This window comes from Pagrus major, chromosome 18 (genome assembly GCF_040436345.1).
Source record: "Pagrus major chromosome 18, Pma_NU_1.0".
NCBI lineage: Eukaryota > Metazoa > Chordata > Actinopteri > Spariformes > Sparidae > Pagrus > Pagrus major.
This window is the reverse complement of record NC_133232.1, coordinates 31535182-31553579: the sequence shown is the minus strand read 5'-3', so window position 1 is coordinate 31553579 and position 18398 is coordinate 31535182. Positions and strand designations below refer to the sequence as shown.

Genomic DNA, 18398 nt, shown 5'->3' with positions numbered 1-18398 from the left:
CACTGTTTTTCTGTTTAATTTGAGATAGCATGGGGCCGTGGGAGTAAGGGCGAAGACGGCAGAGGCCCTGACGAATGGGCTGAGAGCACCCCGCTGAGAGTGTAAGGTACCCTAGGTGAGACATTGAAGTGGCGTTAGAGAAAAGAATGGAGACTTAAGAGAACAGTTCAGTACGAAATGCAGCCAAATATCCCCCCTCTCACTTTAATTTGCCCTCTGTCTGCGGGCTATTCTCTAAGGGAGATCATTGTTTCCTCATGTTTTATTTTTGCTGGTTCTCCGGTTTCTTTGTTCAAGGCTGCACATGAGGAAATACAGCATGATTTCTTGGGCTTCACTGGTTACTAACTCAGTGTATGTATGTGAGTCAGGATATTGTAGCAGTAATGTTGTGCTCATTGGATTTTTTTATGAAGTGATTAATATTTATTTTGTCTGTCTTATTTGGTGGGTTTGGAGATATTGTGATAAAAAATTGCTGACAGAAATGTGAAAAAATCATGTATTTTAAAGTCTTGAAAAATCAAAAGGCTTAGACTGAGCCTAACTGGGGAAATTGGATTCATATTTTTTTCATTTGAAAACAGACACATGCATTGACATTACAATAAGCAGTCGGGGACCTGTGTTGAGTTCAATTTTTCACTTGTTTCACACTCCTGAGTTGCCAAATAATGCTCTGCAGTTATGTTGAAAAGGTAAAGGCCAGTGTAACTGAACCTTGACTTAGTGTTTGCCATGTCAAAACATATGTATTGCATTCCCTCAGCTATAGTAGTACAGTACTCACAAAATGTTGCCCCCTGTAAGGTATTGATCCAATAATAATTCATTGGAAAAGTCATAAATGCTTGTAAAGTCCTAATCCTGTCAAAGATTGAAGAAAAACTATGAAAGCAGAAACAGCACTGATGGCTTTTCTTGATGGAAAATATGTTTCCGCTCTTCTCTGGACTGGCTTCGGCAAGAGTTTGATTTTCCAACGGCCTCCGCTGGTGATAGTCTTCTCCTACTGTTGATCCGATTGGTTAAAGTTAGCCTGCGATAGACAGATAGACAGTCGGTTTCTTCAAATCACCTGCCAAGTATTTTTTTTTAATGTGCCTGTTTCCAAAGACGACTTCCCGGATGGGTCTTTGTAACAACCCACCTTGAAAGTCGTCTCATCATGTGAACTTTATCGTTGGCATGAATGAAAGTGTTGTGTCCTGTTGAAATACCTTTGCGTCAGATACATTTTCCGGATGTCCTTTACGTTTATCCATTTGTAACATCTAAAGTCCTGCCTCTCAGCATGTTGCCTCTGTACACAAAAAGAAAAGTTCAAACCGCTGAAGTGGCTGAAGGCTGAAGTGCATCTGTGTGCTCCACTGAGTATGAAGGTGATGCAGCCTATTGTGCCCATTAGACGTAAAGTTAGAGTGCATAGTCTTGTTAGCCTCTGTGGAACATCCTCTGATGTTGACAGAAAATCAAACCATAATACTCTACGTAGCATTGGCACTTGCTTAGATCCTTTTTAGCACTATTTAATATAGTAAACAACTACATCCCCAATGTCATTTGTTGACAGTGAGCACTGGAGTTAGGCAGGTGCCTTCAGCATTCCTTCTTCTGGCTGCCCAGGAGATGTTCCCTCTTTGATAGTTTCTTCAAATATGCAAGCCAGCGCTGAGGGAGCAGATTGTTTGTTCTAGATTTCCTGGGAGACTCCCACCTTGGGCTTAAACAGAGGAGTTGTGATGATTAGCAACAGAGTGTGCTGCCTCTTCCAGAAGCCATCGGGAGAAAAGGGAAGGGTCTAAGGAATCTTGCTGCTTTCTCATTGTGAAAAATACTCATTCACCCCTCCCCAGTAATGTAACTCCAGTTTAAAATATTGAACTTTTGTTCAGTGCATGGACACCTAGTGCTTGTCGTTATTGAAGTGTAAGTGAAGAGTAATACATGCTGACATGTGGCGTTTCCCCAGAGAGACTCCATAATGTCTCCATTATGAAAACAAAGGTCTTGTCATTCTTGGACCAATTTGGCTTTTGTGTTCAGTCATGTAACAGAGACTTAATGCCATTTTCTGGGATTGTGGGGGGTAACACAATTATCTCCCTGGCTCCAGCAAGTTGACAGACAGGGCCTGAGGGAAGAAGCTGTGCTTATCAACCATCTCCCCACTGTCACAGTGACAGAAATGTTGGCACACGCAAACAAATGAAGGGCGGGAAGTCATCCGCAGGACTGTGCTCTGATGCCACAGCTCGTGATATTGCACATTATGTAGTTCCAGCGTAATGTTAAAGGGGGCTGTCATCAATCACATCAGCCTTTCAAAAAGCTAGTGTTACACCACATGTGCAGCACATGTTCTGTGAAAGCAAGGCTGGATACAGAGACATTTTATCCAGATAAGCTGTAGTGTTACTATTTAGTTTATTTTAGCAAGGAGGTGTATAAGAACAATTATGGTTCATTAACACCTTGTTTAAGACAAATGATGGCTGTCCCTTTTACACAGTGATACATTATATCAGGTGTAATATTTCAAGTTATTGTACTGAACTTAGGACACATCATTAAATTGGACAGTTAAGTAGCCTACCAAGTATTTCTGCAGTGGGAGCTCAAATAGTTAGTTTGTTTTTTGCCTTTTAATAAGAGAGAAGTTTCTGGTATGGAAACTATGTGTCTTAATTGGATTATGCCATCTGTTGCCGTCTTACCCATCTTAGTCTGTCAGCTTATGTGTTAATATGCATAAATGTACTTGCATTTTAATGTATGTAAATTATTTATTTCATTTTGTTGTTGGAAAGGATGACAATATATCTTTGAAAATCATTTAATTCTTGTTTCCATACAGTGTTGATTACAGTCAGTGCCACATTGTGATGCAATGCTGTACAGTTTTGTTACATTGCATATTATCTTTAAAATGTCAACATAGTTATTCTGAACATGTTGTTTGTTTCTTTTTGTTCCTGCAGTAAGAAAAGACGTAAAAGATGAGACTGACGACAGAATGCAACAGTTCAAGAAAAAGGCGAAAGAGCTTCGCATCTTGGATTCCAAGACAGCGCAGAATCTTTGTAAGTATATACAGTTATATTTGTATGATATTTTATAGCCATTATCCTCATGTTGAACACCATTAGTTCACATAGTAATGTATTATTTTTAACCATGACCTTATTTTCCATGAGATCCCAGGTTTTTTCACATCCCACGAACAGCTTAACAAAGCTGTTTGTGGGAAACAAACAGTAGAAAGCCCTCAACAGTGATAGTGTTTTACTGTACCGGGCCTTTGGGGAAATGTTTTCTTGGCAGTTGTTTAGCGGTCACCACAAGTGCATATAGATTGCATCCAAGCTCCCCGTCTGTAATCATGTGTAAAGTAAATTCCTATCAGAACCGAGTGCTAAAGCTACATGTAGGTGTTTTGAATCCCCATGAGCATAGCTGGACTAAATGTTCAGATGATGCTAGTGTGGACAATTTTCCTCGCCCTCCAAGCTTTCTTCTTTTTTTGGTTGGGGAGCCTTCAGGTTAGATTTAAATGATCTCCAAAACCTCTGCCTTAGAATTTCACTAACAGCTCGACCCCCTTCTCTCTTCCATATGAACCTCCTTGATCTCGAATCCATCAAATGCGTGTATGAATTTGTTACACATAAACTGAGTGACTGCTGGCTGTCTTATGCTGCTTGGTGGGTAGAGCAATTTCTTTTTTTTTTCTTTTTTTACCCTAAATCTTTGGGATTTCATCTGTACCCTTGATATCCCTTTCCTCAGAGATACAATGTACAGTAGACAACAACATCTCATGAAATATACATGTCAAATGCTAAGATTACATGTCACCCTCCTTCCAAGCCTTACTCCAAGCTCTTTGTTTATCCATGTTTCTCTTACATTTCTTCCTTAAGGAACATGTAGGAAGGGGGTATGCAATGACATACTGTAGACTGGGATGAGTATGTTTTTAGGTTGCTAAACTCTTGTAAGCTCTGGATGAGAATGTCAAAATAAACTGAAGGATGCATGTACATCACAGTTACATTAACAATCACAACCAGTTATCTTCCTGTGTGCTGGTGATCTCTTGCACTGGTGCATTTCAGCTTCGTACCCTTACATCTTCAATGAACAGACAACAGATGAATGAGTTCATCACGCAAAATTATCGAGGTCTGATGTCATGAAGGGGCATGTGGCAAGAACATAAGGATGACAGATAGAAGCGTCTGGTGTGTGTCTTCGTATGTGTGCGTGTGTGCCCGCATTTGAGCATGTGCCAGTGTGGGCATGTCGTTGCACTTGTTTATGGGCTGTGACAATGTTGATGGGTGTCACCGCCATCTTTGATTTCAGCCCCAGCAGATGGGCTTTGAATTTGCAGGAAGCAGAGATAAGTGTAGAAAATCTCACCTCCAGAATGGCAATTGGTGGGAGGCACGGTCCTACACAGCTACACGGCTCCCACGAGTTGCCTTGACACGTGCACTCCAGCATCATAGATCACATTCCTGCTGCAGAACCCTCTAAGCTCCCTTTTCAGTTTTGATGTGTGTTAGTATTGAAGGTTCAGTGACCGGGATGGGTAGTGAGACAACATGAATGATTGTGATGTCAGTGCCACTTTATGTATTTTAGTATAACGATTATGCATACCACTGTGCCGTCTGATAAATTGTGTCTACCTATTTGTCTGTCTTGTCTGTCTATCCAAAAAAGAAAAAAAACAACTTGCAGCTTGTACAATAAACTGCAGGTGAGCATTTGACTAGTGGCTAAGCCCTGAATAAAGAGAATTACGGTTGTTGAAATGATATAAGATAAGAGCGAAGACTACTTTTTGCTGTGAATAAAAAGAAACACTATCAAGTTGCGATTGAAGGAGAACCTGAGGTGCAAGTAGACTGAATAAAATGAAACAAACTAAAATGATAAATTATTAAATGCAGCACTTTTAACCTGAGAGACAGGGACATGAATCGGACTAATTGGACTTCTTTTTTTTCAATTGCACAATTAAATTAGAGTGCCCTGTTGTATTTAAGACATTGACAATCATAAAAGAGAAAAATGCATTGAATTCATCAACAATCAGCATTCAGTTATAGCACTGCTACGACAGGAGCTGAAGCCAGATTGGACATTTTTCATTGTTTCACACTGTATTGTTTAGGCAAGAGACATTTTCTTTTCTGCGATCTTTAATAATCAATCATTTTGACACACTGTAGGCTTTAAATGTTTGACAACTTCATAAAAAGGGAACTTCATAAGAAGCTCAACCGACATTCTGGCCTGTGATAGAAAACTTCACCAGAAGTTTGAAGACGTTTAAAGCTGAACAAGTATGAGCGAGTACAAACCAAGAATAAAAGAAAAACAAATGTAAAAATGAACACAACACAAATGCTTTTTTTTATGCTAGTGTGTGATCATTTTTGTTAAAATGTGGTTGTTGAAGAATGTAATCTATTGCATATTGAATAAGTTTGTTTAGTAACAGTTTATAGTAACTATTGTTATTAAATGGTAAATGTATAGTCAATTAAACTTAATTGAATAGTTATTTCACTGTTGACAAACAATAAAATGCTTTACAAACCATTTGTTAAGCAATTATTTATTGTTAAGTTACCACTGATGTTTACAATACTTCAAACATGGTTAATAAATACTGTGTGGTTCATCTTTAAACACTATTTGGATGACCATCATGAAGATACTACTTATGTTTATAAACTTTTAATAACTTAGTACATATTTAATACAGGATTTCATTGTTTGTTAAAAGTGAAACAATTATTAACTACAGTTTAATTAACCATAAATGTACCATCCATTTATTAATAATGGTCATTTTAAAGTGTGTTGTCTTCTGTTCAAGTGCGATAGTAGGATGCTTTTTAAAATCTCACACTCCTGGCTACTTAATCATAAACATAATGACTTACCAAGGTGGCCTACTGCGACTCATGTAAACTCTTGTTGTGTTATTTTAAACAGTTTTTATAACGAATGCGGTAGGTAACCCACTCATGCTCAACTTGTTAGAGTTGCTACATGTGGAGAACCCCACTGTGCCTCACAGCTTGTGTGCACAGTATCAACTGTTCAAAAAGTTAAATGTCTTTTTTCACCACAATCTAAATAAAGAAAAGACTGAAGAGATACACCGCAGCACTTCATATTTTTATATTATGAAGGCCATTTGAATTTGTTTGCGGTGACTATTGATCACTTGTGCTCAGACAGCCCTGCACCTCCAGCAGCTGAAGCCACACATATAGATCAGTGCACCTGAGCAACATTTAAGAACTGATCTTGGCAGTCTGATGCGCTGGTACAGTTTTTTTTTCTTGCCAAAGTGTGCTCCAGAATTACACCGTGTTACATTAACACACCTCCACCTGCACCGCTTTGCTCATTTTGGCACACTTAGCTTATTATTCAGCCAGGAAACAACCAAACAGGTGCATGTTGACCGCACCCATTATTGACACAGAGCATACAGCTAGGTAAAAAACCATCTGCTAGTGGCAGCAAGAGTTGTATCACTCTTTACATGTATTTTGTACCTCATCTGTATCTACTTCAGTTTTTTTAATTTACAGTATATCCCAGGATATACAGCCAACCCCAAGATAATTTTGCATCCGGCTCTGTTTCATCAAGGAGGATATGCATTGGACATATTAAAGAGATTGTATAGGATTAGACAACAAACGAGGATGACATGTTGATAACAATGCACCCCGATCAGAAAAAAAAAATGTCATGCTAATGAGGAAAACATTACATAAGTATCGATTAACGATGGAATATAGTCTAGATAGAAAAACTTTCTCTTCAGTTCTGCAGTTTCTGAGTCAACAGGATCCTGACACAGTGAAGCAAGGAAAGTCAGTGTAAAGAAAAAAAAAAAGGTTACAGTCACGATTTGTCAAGACTAAGTAGTAAGAAAATAATAGTCTGAGTAATAAATAGCAGTAGACTGTAAAAGAAAGGAAACAAGGATGCACTACCTCTCCTTTTGTTGCACATCAAATACAGACATCAGGTCCCTCTGCTGCAGCGGTATAGCAGCTGTTGAGCAACTCTCCTCCAACTCATTACCAAACCTCCACCTGTGACTTCCACCTGGATACACCATCAGCTCCAATTTCCACTGTGGGCACCCCACCTGGAGAGTGAAACACCCACTAGGATGTCCCCTGAAGCGTATTCAGTGTTCTTCTTTGTATCCACCCAAACAAAATCGTGGAGCTTTCCCAGATTTCAACATAACTATCTGCTACAAGAACAACTATTAATTAATTATTAATAATAATAATAATAATAATAATAGTATTACTTTTGCACCTTTCACTGTTACTGGTAAATCTTGATGATTTCCTACCCAATTATCGTCAGGGTGACTCAAACTATCCTGTTGAGGGGCAGCAAGTGTATTAGTTTTGCGAAGTGTCGAGTTAGGTCTGTGGTCATTTTGTCTGAGGAGCGATGAGTGCTGAAATGTCTCTTTGAACCCCGCGGTCTAATAAAAAAAGGGGGAGGAAATGACTCTTTTCTCTCTCCATCACAACAGCAATTTTCCTGGGCTCGTTCCGCCTGCCTTATGAAGAGATCCGGGACATTGTGCTGGAGGTAGACGAGGAAAGACTGAGCGAATCACTCATCCAGGTAAGACTGATGTTCAGCGTGGTGTGTTAGTTCTTTCACTCACACACACACATGCACTTATTTTTACCCTCTGAAGAATGTGCTCAGTACGGTGTGTGTGTGAGAGAGAGAGACCTTCTCTACACGTTCACGTGAAAACATAATTTTTATATTTCAGTGTCTGGTGGCTAGCTTGGCGACCCCATTTTAAACCTGGAATGGTCTGTTTTTGGCACAAATCAGAATCCTCATTCTCATGTGGACCATAGAGACCCCCCATTCATCTTCCAATAATGGATGATGAAGGACAAGGCTTGGCAAAGTCTCTCCAACTCCACCCTCCTTTCCTCTTTCCTTTGTCTTAAACAATAATTGATGAGCTTCCTAAAGGCTACTTGTTTTTGCTGCTATTTTATATGTGTTTTTTTTCTGTCTCAGAAAGCATTAATTGAAAGCTGGGCGGGTGCAACTGAGGTGAAAATGCATGGCTGGGCAGCGTGAGCCTCAATTGCACTAATATTTCTTGCACTGTCCTTATGTGCAGCACTAAAACAGTCCTGTTGTTTTTTTGTCTCTGTTTTATTTCAGAAGTAGGAGGGGTAAACCCCAGGAGTGAAAAACAAATAGAAGATGTCATTTCAGTATAATCTTGGCAGTGATACACTGCGTGAAGTGCAAGATTCGTATTTATTTTTTCCAAACAGTGGTGGGCATCATTCAAGTGAAGCTTTCAAGCTGAAAGCAACTACAAGGAACTTTTATTTTGTGTTGATTTTGAAGGCACCAGTGGACAAAAGCGGCAAGAGCACTACCCCCTCATGCCACAAAGGTCTTGATCTGGCTAGCTCGTACATTTGTTTTGAAAGCGAGTGAAAGTAAGATGCAACTTATTGTAAATACTTGTTTCTTTTTTTTAAACACATCTATTTACAGGATGAATAGACAGGATGTAATATATCATCACATAAATGTTACGCTATGAGCCAGCTGTAATCCTATACCAGCTTAAATTCATGTTTTAATATAAAACCACGTCTTGCAATGTATTTCATAAACAAAATACACAAATAACATACCTGCCCTCTTAGGTCTAAGATGGGCTAGCTTAGCTCTTGTCACGGCTCTCTTTCCCAGCCTATTGCTTCTTGGCACTATTTAACCCCTGATCCTGCCCCAATATTACCAATAACCACAAAATATAATGTCAAGTGGTTTGCCACACTGTAGGCTTGATTCCTTCTAACTGGCTAACGTCACTATGAAACTGCATGGGAAAATGTAAGTTAGGCTCTTCCGGTCTACATACCATAAATCATTGAATCTGTTTTCACCAGGAAGTCAACCCAGTATCAGGCGTTAAGACGACTATAGAATCAGCCAACTCCTTGCTTACGGCCTTGGTTGCTTTTGTAGATCATATAGAAGCATCAGTATTAAATTGAGGCTGCTTCATAACCAGTTAAAAGTTCCTTATGGTATGTTTAAGTCCAGAAGTCTTCCCTGCCTTGGGAAAAAATACATTACCTTTCTACTGATTTATTGTATGTCCTTTCCCTCATGGCTTATCAACAGACACTTGCACAGGAGCTAGTCTGCTTCTTCCCCGCTGCTTGGATCCCAGACACTAGTAAAAGGTGGTGAGGCAATATATATTTAGATGGAGCCTATCTAGAGTGCCACCCTGCAGGACCATTATTTTGAGCTCTGATAACCTTTAATTGGCTGGCAATCCTGCAGAAAGTACAGAGTGTACGTCATAAGATGGCAGATCCCCCTCCGCTTTGTGAAGGAGAAAGGAAGTTAAGGTGTTGACCTTTTCCAACCTGCTACCTTTCTGTAGCTGCCAGCAGGGCAGCTGTGTCCCCAACACCTCCCCACCAGGGCCTGATAGCACACAGCACCAGGCAAATGGTTGAACTGCTTGTTATAGTCTGGTAGGGTTCCAGGGAAAATAACCACTATGTCCACCACCTCAACAAACAACCATTACACTGACCTTGACAAGCTACCAACACCAAGTTGGTTTCTATTCATACCGTGGTGAGGGATTTACCATTGTATGACCAGGACTCGGAGCTACATCATATTTTAATGGAGGAAATATTATGTGGTTTACCCTCTGATGCCCTTTGGCTACTCTGCTGGTCACTCTGCTGGTGATCTACGGGGGTTTCCTCATGGATATATAGCTGTGCTCTGTTGGTAACTGTTACATTAGCTGCCATTAGCTCAGTTAGCTGTGCAGTTAGCAGTCCTATTAGCTGACTCTCCCCACTGGGCCTGATATGTGTGAATGTGTCACACGTGTGAAAGTTGGTTTCTTGACAGTAATCAGTGACACCCTGCCTTATCAAATTTAGTGCCTTGTATCGTCATCGCTCTTGATAGGCTTCTGGAAGTTGGCCAATCAAAAGAAGGTGGGCTTTTAGGGAAGGTGGCCTTAAATAAGAATTTCTTTTAACCGTGAACAGTGCAAAAGTACATTCAGAGGAAAAATGCAGATCTAAATGCAGAACTAGCATAATAGGCCCCCTTTAAAACAAATACATGTGAATCTATGGTGTCAGGGATATGACGTGGTAAAGTGACAGAAATAGGTTTTGTTTCCACATACAAGTACCTCTTTGTGGGTGTTTCCGTTGTCTCACTCGGCGCTTCCCTTTCCCCTGTATAACAAATGTGCAGCAAGACAAAGAGGCTGGAGAAAAAAAAAAGGAGGCTCAACGAGGCTCATGAGAGCAAGTGTGTGAGTCAGCATAAGCATCTGGGAGCTGAGCTAATGTCACAAAATCCAGAGGGAGGCGAGAGGACCAACTGAGTTAACTTATCTGCGCAGACGGAGCCCACATCTGGCAAGTGTGTCACTGCTGGTTAGATAACGATGCAAAAGACAGAGTAAAGCCTGGACTGGACAATTAGGACAACTCTCGAGGAAAAATATGTATTCACTGACAATGTGCCATGTCACTATGTTTCCTTCCTTGTGTTCAGTATTTTGCTCCAATGTCATCCATTTATCTCCTGTATTAGTATTTTATTAGTGAAAGTAATACTCATTTGCATTGCTATTTGAAGCTCTTAAAGTCAGCATCATTTCTTTTTTTCAGCTATAGTTCTAATCATCAAAATGTCTTTACAATCAGTGATTGCTTTGGATTAAGACATAAACAGATAAATATGAAGGCTTCTCAGAAACGTTTGGGTGGCAATGTACGGCATACTCCCATCTTTTGAATTTGCTCATAATCAGGTAATAACATTGATTTATGCCTCATCCTGATGTCAGCAGCCGTGTAAGGTTAAGTACTTTAAATCTGTCTGGGAGTCACTGAAGCGATACCTTATTGAAATACACTGCATTTTTAAAATTTTATTTATCAGTTTATTTGACACGGATAATACATGCAGGAATTGTTACATCTAATTAAAATGCAACCGATGCAATGTATGTAGGACTACTAGCCATGGCTAATTTGCAGTCCTTGTCCCTGGTTAGGTTTTTGAGGAATAAAATGCTCTAAAAAAGACATAAAAACTAACTATAAAACAGTCATAGACAAGCAGCCACTAAAGATTTAATTAATTTAAATAAACACAAACATGATCAAATTGAAAGTTGTTTAATGTAAGGCCCTTAAATACTTCATGTTGAATTCTGTCTGTGATTAGTTTGAACCTGTAGACAGAATATGTACTGTACCATTATGCTAATTGTTGTGTAGTGTTAAAAAATGTTCATGTTATGCTGGGATAAGGACGTCTTGCCAAATTGAAAATATGCCTGCCAGTCTGTATTACTGAATTTGCTCTCACTTTATTATGAAGATGATTCCTTTCTTTTCTTTGAGCTTTTTCTGCCTCTTTCTCAACAATATCAGTCGAGGAACTAGTTTCTGTGTTCATTATTCTTTCATTCTATGAAATCTTTCAAAGGAACTGACCTGTAATCAGGCTTTTCATGCAACACAGTTGCTAGGATGGCATTTGCTTCTCAAGAAGAAAAACTGAAAACTCAGCTCTTGTGTTTGAAGGACAGAGCAGTTTGCTCTTTGGTTTTCACAACAGCATAAACAAATTCTTGTTTTATGAATATACACAATATTGTGAGTCACCATTTGGTAAGAAAAGCAAAACTAACACACAGCTCTTTTTTATTTGTATGAAGGTTGTATACTTAGCAGATCTTCCCTGTGAAATAAGAGTTAGACGATCATAGAACAAAATCATGCAGAACCGAGCTCACAAATTAAACAAGGAAGCGAGTGACACATGCCCAAGAAACACAGCTAGAGCTATACAGAAGCACTGGAGGGGAGCAAAGAGACTTCCTGCTGGGTGACACAGTCCTGAGTGTGGGCTCCATCTGCACAGTGCTCATCTACACTCATTATGCTGATTAATCACTCTACACCACCCACTTTCAGCCACATGCCAATCACCATTTATCCACATGGACAACTGCACACACATACAGAGTAGGAAGATGTGTTTGTATGGCTTGGGCAATGATAAAAGAAATGCAAAGCAACCATCTTGCTAATGCTTAAATGAGTGGGTGATTGCATCTAAAATAAAAGTAAATATTGTATATTATAGAGTTGAAATAGTGAAGGAAAGAAAAGGAAGTATGAAATGAATGTATTTGAATAAATAGTATATGGAAGATGAAACCTTTAATGCCTGTGATGCTTTTCTAGCTGTTAGTTACTTTTCGCAGTTTTGATAGCTTGGTGCCACCTGTTGTTTATGCGATTAATAATTAAAACATGTAAAATAGGCTTTGCTGAGCAATAATAGCTTGTAAGTGGAACATGACAAATTTGATGTTGATGAAGATGCTAAGTAGTTTGTGATTGAAGGCATGTTGTCATGATTTGAGTTTATAGTTTGGTTTTTTCCTGTATTATTTTGTAGGTTCTTTCATGTTTCACTTTCCACTTCCTGCCTTCGTCTGTTTTCATGCCCTTTTTCCTGCTCACCTATGTGCCATTAGTTAGTCATTCCTGTGTATTTAACCCTGTGTTTTTCATCTCTCTTTTTGTTGTTTGCCTTTTTGTTACTTGCATTTTGGATTATGGAACTTCAGGTTGGTTCTCACAGTTCACTTTTTTGTTTTTCACTAAGCATTTTTATCAATTTAACAAATTGTTAGGCTTCAATTCACACTTCAACCTTGAGAAAAGTGATATACTATACTGTACCTGGCACTTCCACAAAGCTCCCTTGTATTCATGAGCTCTGATAAACAATGACTCAATTTTAACCGGTCTCGTAGCACTTGATACAAGGAGAAAATAAAACACTACAAAGACCAGCTCAATTTAAAATCGTGCCTGGGCATTATTTTGCAAAGGCGAGTGACAAGCAAGCGGGCGATTGATAAATGGAAGGAATAGTGAAAATAGAAGGAATCAAGGAAGCAAGAGGTGTTCATAATGCATCTAAAACTCTGTAACTCAATCTTATTATCTTCTTTCTCCGTCGACATGTCTAATGTAATGATTTGTCAGCAGAATGTGGCAGTGCGTTGGCCTTGAAGTACCCCTACAATGTGTCACCGTGGCAGAGTGGATAGATAGGAGTTGATTGGCTCTCCTTATTCTGCATTAGGGCCCATCAACGCCTCAGAGATGATGTACACATCCCTGAATGCTGGCAGACAGTTCGGGCCCTCACCATTCATCCAGACTTCATATGAATCTTGCGATTCCACACTTATTTTCATCTCTGTATCCCCAGCATACAAACATACGTACAGTACATGCAAATGGAACGGCGGTGTCAGTTATCCCATCTGTCTTCTAGTCCCTGCACAATTCTGTCATTTATCATCCAACCTCTAAATGTGTCTAATGTCCATGCACATGTGCAAACACACACACCCACACACACACACACACACACACACACGTTTGCATACAATCTCTCTCCCTTCATCTCATTTGTCTGCAATATTCATAGTGCTGGTGGACAGAGGGCACTTTTGTATATCAGGTCAGCTTCATCAAATTCAAAAAGACATCAGAGCCAACCCACTATCATACCTTGTATAACAATGAGATGAAGAGGACAATGAAAGACAATAATGAACGTCGGCTCAGTGAAAACAGATTGAGCCCAGAACAGCTTGGCAAAGGTCTGCTTTTAAAGGGCTGACAGCTTGTCAAAGAAAGCCATTACTATTGTTGGCTGGCAACAGAAGCAGCAAGGGAAGGTTCTGGAGACCTTGTTTGCGAGTGAAACAGTCAGGCACGTGCGCTCTGGTCTGCAAGGTCCTGGTCGCTTCGTGTTTGGCACCATAGGATGTCTAGCCTAGCACCTTTGCAAAGAACATATTCTACCTCTCACGCATTGTTCAAATCATGACGTGCAGTTGACCTTGCAGTTGTTGACTTAAGTTGGCTCTCCTTTGGTGTTTTAATTTCACCAAAAGTCCCTCACAGCCTCGTTACCCCAAGGAAAAGGCTTAACTGGCATAATAATGGTAGTTGGTCCCATGCCCTTACAGTTCCTGCCAACGGAACACAATCAGGACAAACAATGGTCAGATTATTAATAAACACTTGTAAACTTGCATAGTTTATGGTGTAATCAACTGATACGCATTAAGGGGGTTGCTCATAATAGTTAACTGGTAAGGTTAGTACGATGTAATAGGCTGAAAGCATAATTGTAATGAAATGTACTCATTACCTTATTACTTGTATTTTTTTGTCATTGCAGTGTCATTCATTTTATATGATTTCTAAAGGCGGCCCACAGCAATTTGTTTTTTGTTATGTAGCGCAACGTTCATGTTATGTATTTGTCAGTGCGTCACATTCAGTTCAGCTGCACATTATTGTAAAAACATAGTTTACTGTAAGTGCACAGAATGATGATAAAAGACTAGCAAAAGCGACAGAAGCGCTAAATTATTATCAATAGGAACATATGGCACAATAATGTGAAATATGTTGTCATTGTATTATCATATACTGATATGTCATTTAACATCATTGTGCTCAGAGTGAATTGTTTTCACTATTTGGTTAGGAGATCTGTCATAATAAATGACTATCAGTTCTGTAACTGTGATACCTAAGACCTTGGTTCAACAACAGTAGTTCATTTTATTGAGAAATCCTTTTCAAGGGGCTAAAAACTGATGTTAAGCTTACTCTCCGTATATAGAAAAGCACTTCATTGTGGCAGTAGTCCCTGGAAAATTGTTAAATAAGTTTAAGTGGCTGACAATGTTGTTATTGTTGTATTACACATGCTTTGCAATCTCCGGGAGGAACTGTGTCCAAATGCATCGTTAGGAAGATTTCTTACTTACAGTCGGAGGGATTAAGTGGTATTGGTTTCCAGGAATTTAGATTAATGCTCAGCAAGTGTAGTCTCCAAGCTCTCCAAGCATCTTCTTTTGTCTTACCACTTTATTCTTATTTTTATTGGACAGCATTTCTGCTGGACTACCTTGTGTTCCCTTGTTGCTTAATTGGCACATCTTGGGGAATTGTTCTTTGTGATTACAGTTTATAAAATTCTTAAATTTCCTACAATACGTGCATTCCCTCTTCTAATGTCCCCCCGAGGCAAATATTAGCTTTTTAAGGTCTAATCAGCTTTTCTACCTCCATCAAGCAGGCCTTGGTTCCTCATGCAGTAGTTTAGCCGTTGCAGAGTCCCTGTGATGTCCAATTATGGCCCATTTCTAATTTAACCATGTCACATCAGAGCTCATCACTGCGTTGACCTCAGTGGATCAGAGCTAATGTGTGAACACAGAGGGCTGTATTTAGTGTTGGAAACTTCAGCTCTGCACTGAAGTTTAGAACTTACATAAAAAATATACGCAGTACAGTTCCTCATATTCAGACATCTGCTGCACCGGTACATAACTTGGTATAAAATTACCCACATCCAGTCCATGCCTTCGGGCTTGTCAGGATTTTCTTTTGTTAAGCTTTTTGGGAGCAAGGTTTTCCACTTCACCTAACCTACTATATCTATTTAAAGTGTGTGACTGGAAGACTGTGATGTGTGTAGATGCAGGAATATTTAAACTATTTATGTATATCGTATTATAACTCAGTTTTTGAGAGTCATTGTAACTAAAGCTTGCACTCTTATGCTGTGAATGTGTTTCACAAAATCAAATCATATGTTTGAAATATATACAGTAACAAGCAAACAAAGAGGGACGGAGGAGAGAAGTAAATTGGCATTAACATGAAGAGACGCATAGACTCTAACAAACAGAACAGTTTTGTAGGCTGGTGGCTGGTGCAGAGCATTTTTTCCCCACCTCTACCCCAAACATGCCATGTGATCTAGCTGCTTGAAATGAGGGAGTCATCACTAAATGTTTAAACACACCCAGTTTTTTGGTGTGTGTGGTAAGCTAACTCTCGTCAGCGGATGATATGGCCCTTGGGGCTTGTTTTGTGGAATATCAGAGTGGCTTCTTAAAGTTTAATGTCTGCCAATGTATTTTATATTACTCCATCTCCTTTTCAAAAGGAAATGCTAATGACTATAACACTGCACCGCCGCTATTCATTTGTAATTAGTATCGCCCTATGTTGTGTGCAAATGCACTGGTAAGAATATCAAAGTAGTGTCCAGCATCTCTCGTATTTAAACTCAGCATGTCTTAATGAGCTAATGTGTGCTCATCATTTCCGAGCGCTCATTGGGTGACATATCAGGGCTTTTAAGTAAACAGTGGGAAGTATTTGTATTCATTTTATGATTTAGGGTGAGCAAGAGAGTGTTACACACATTAAAAGCAATTTTTAGACATCCTGATTCAGCATGAAAATTGGTCAGAATCAGAATGATACAGGTATAATGTTGCAAAAGTAATGCGGTTAAATAGGAATTACTGTCACAGCATTTTGCACATTTGTGTAGTAATATTATACCATATGTAAGGACTCATTGCATTTAGGTGTCACACCAACACTTGTTTTAACATATTAAATGTGCAATATGTAAGAGTCGGCCATCTGTCAAATTCATATTGAAAGCAAATAGGGGCAGCATATCACCAGAGTAACTGCTTACTGCTGCTAACTGTACAGTAGCTGCCCTTAGCTCATTAGCTCAGATAGCAGTGCAGTTAGTGGTTTGGACTGGGCTGTTGGGGACCGGGGGAGTGTTAATGGTAACACCGCGGACAAAGGAGCTTTGGACGGGGACAGGGCTAGCTGGTTAGCATACTAACTTCAGTAGATATCTCTGCAACACAATATCAACATTTAAACTGTTACTTTTTCACATTCGGTTGAAAATCGTAGCACATTTTTCGTCTCTAACTAAAACTCTTACATATTGCCCCTTTAATCTTCCTGACCCTTGAGTTTCTTATTTGTAAGTGAAGTGGTAGTATTCTTGAAAAAAGAGAGTGGCTCGCCTGTATGTTCTATCACACTTACATCTTTTAGTTTCTATCTGAACACTGGCACTTATTTTAGCAACAGCTACCAAGTTCTTGTTTCCTATGGCCACAATATCATGACTTACTTATTTTTTCAAGTGTTTTTTCCTCCCTCCAAATTAATTATTGCGGACATGTTGTTGTGTATGTCTACCTTCCCTGCCTGGGAATTGAATTGCGCTGTTGTACTATGCACACTAATAAATTGCTTTCCTTCCGGGTCATTTGACTGTGTTTTATTTAATATCAGTTCATACTATGAAGTGATGACACTTGACAACATCAGGGAGCTATTTTTTTTACTATTACTTAAAGTCAACACAAATACCTAATGGCTATAGCACATAAACATCGTACCCTTTAACTTATGTTAAAGAAGCACCTTCAGGAAATGCAAACCTGGATATTCTCTCCAATTATTTTTTATATATGTATTAAAAAAAATATAATAATAATAATGTTCTTATCTTTTAAACTGTAGCAATGTATATAACATGTCGCATGAAATCCTTATACACACTGACTCGGCTGTCTCGCTGTAAACACCAGCGTTGTCAGCTTTCGGCTTTGCACTACTTCTCTTCACCTCGCCATGGCAACAACCTTTCCGCCAGGTCTCACAGGAGTCTTTCGCACTAGCCTTGCTTGTTATTATTGTTTATCTCTCTTGTCAATCACCCAGATCACCGCGATGCTCATCCATATGCATGGCCTCATCATTACACGTGGTAGCCCATTGGCTGCAGGGTCTGGCAGTGCCCATGCCAGCCTTTGTTCTCCGCTGTAACAACAGGTGATTGTAGCAGCCTGGCACATTGTTGGGGCATCATTTGCATGGTGTAAAAGTGCACATGTGGGGCAAGGCGATAAGTATGGCTGTGCATTGGGCCTGTTGGATTAGAGCTTAAGCAGGAGAAACGGGGTCCCCCTTGGGCTTAATTGTGGTGTATTTTGGCACACTGCACACAACTCTCTTCTGCATCAAATGCTAATTTAACAATAAAATGTGAAATACATTATGCTGATTTGGTGGGGCTGGAAAAATAAGACAGGAAAGGAGGAGAAGTATTGAATAAACAAAGTAAAGGCAGGGGAAAGAGAGGCAAGGTTTGGCTTGGTGCAATATCAAATGTGCTTCAGAAATTGATGGCCAGGACCCAGGGTACTACATGTACTTTTCACTGATCATCACCGCACTGCTGATCTCTTACCACAGGGTACAGGCCAGGTACTCTGTCCTCAGGTTGAATATTGATTAAAAGCACACACATTCACACACGCACACAGGCGCACGCACACT

The 18398-nt window shown here is 39.6% G+C and overlaps 1 protein-coding gene across 1 annotated transcript in view; it reads left to right on the top strand.

The window, feature by feature from the left end:
* diaph2 (diaphanous-related formin 2) overlaps window positions 1-18398 on the top strand; it is a 411384-nt gene that overhangs the window by 218602 nt on the left and 174384 nt on the right. The window contains exons 21-22 of the mRNA XM_073486670.1: window positions 2982-3083; window positions 7598-7692. Of these exons, the coding sequence (XP_073342771.1) occupies window positions 2982-3083; window positions 7598-7692 (197 nt within the window). The remainder of the gene's footprint in view (window positions 1-2981; window positions 3084-7597; window positions 7693-18398) is intronic.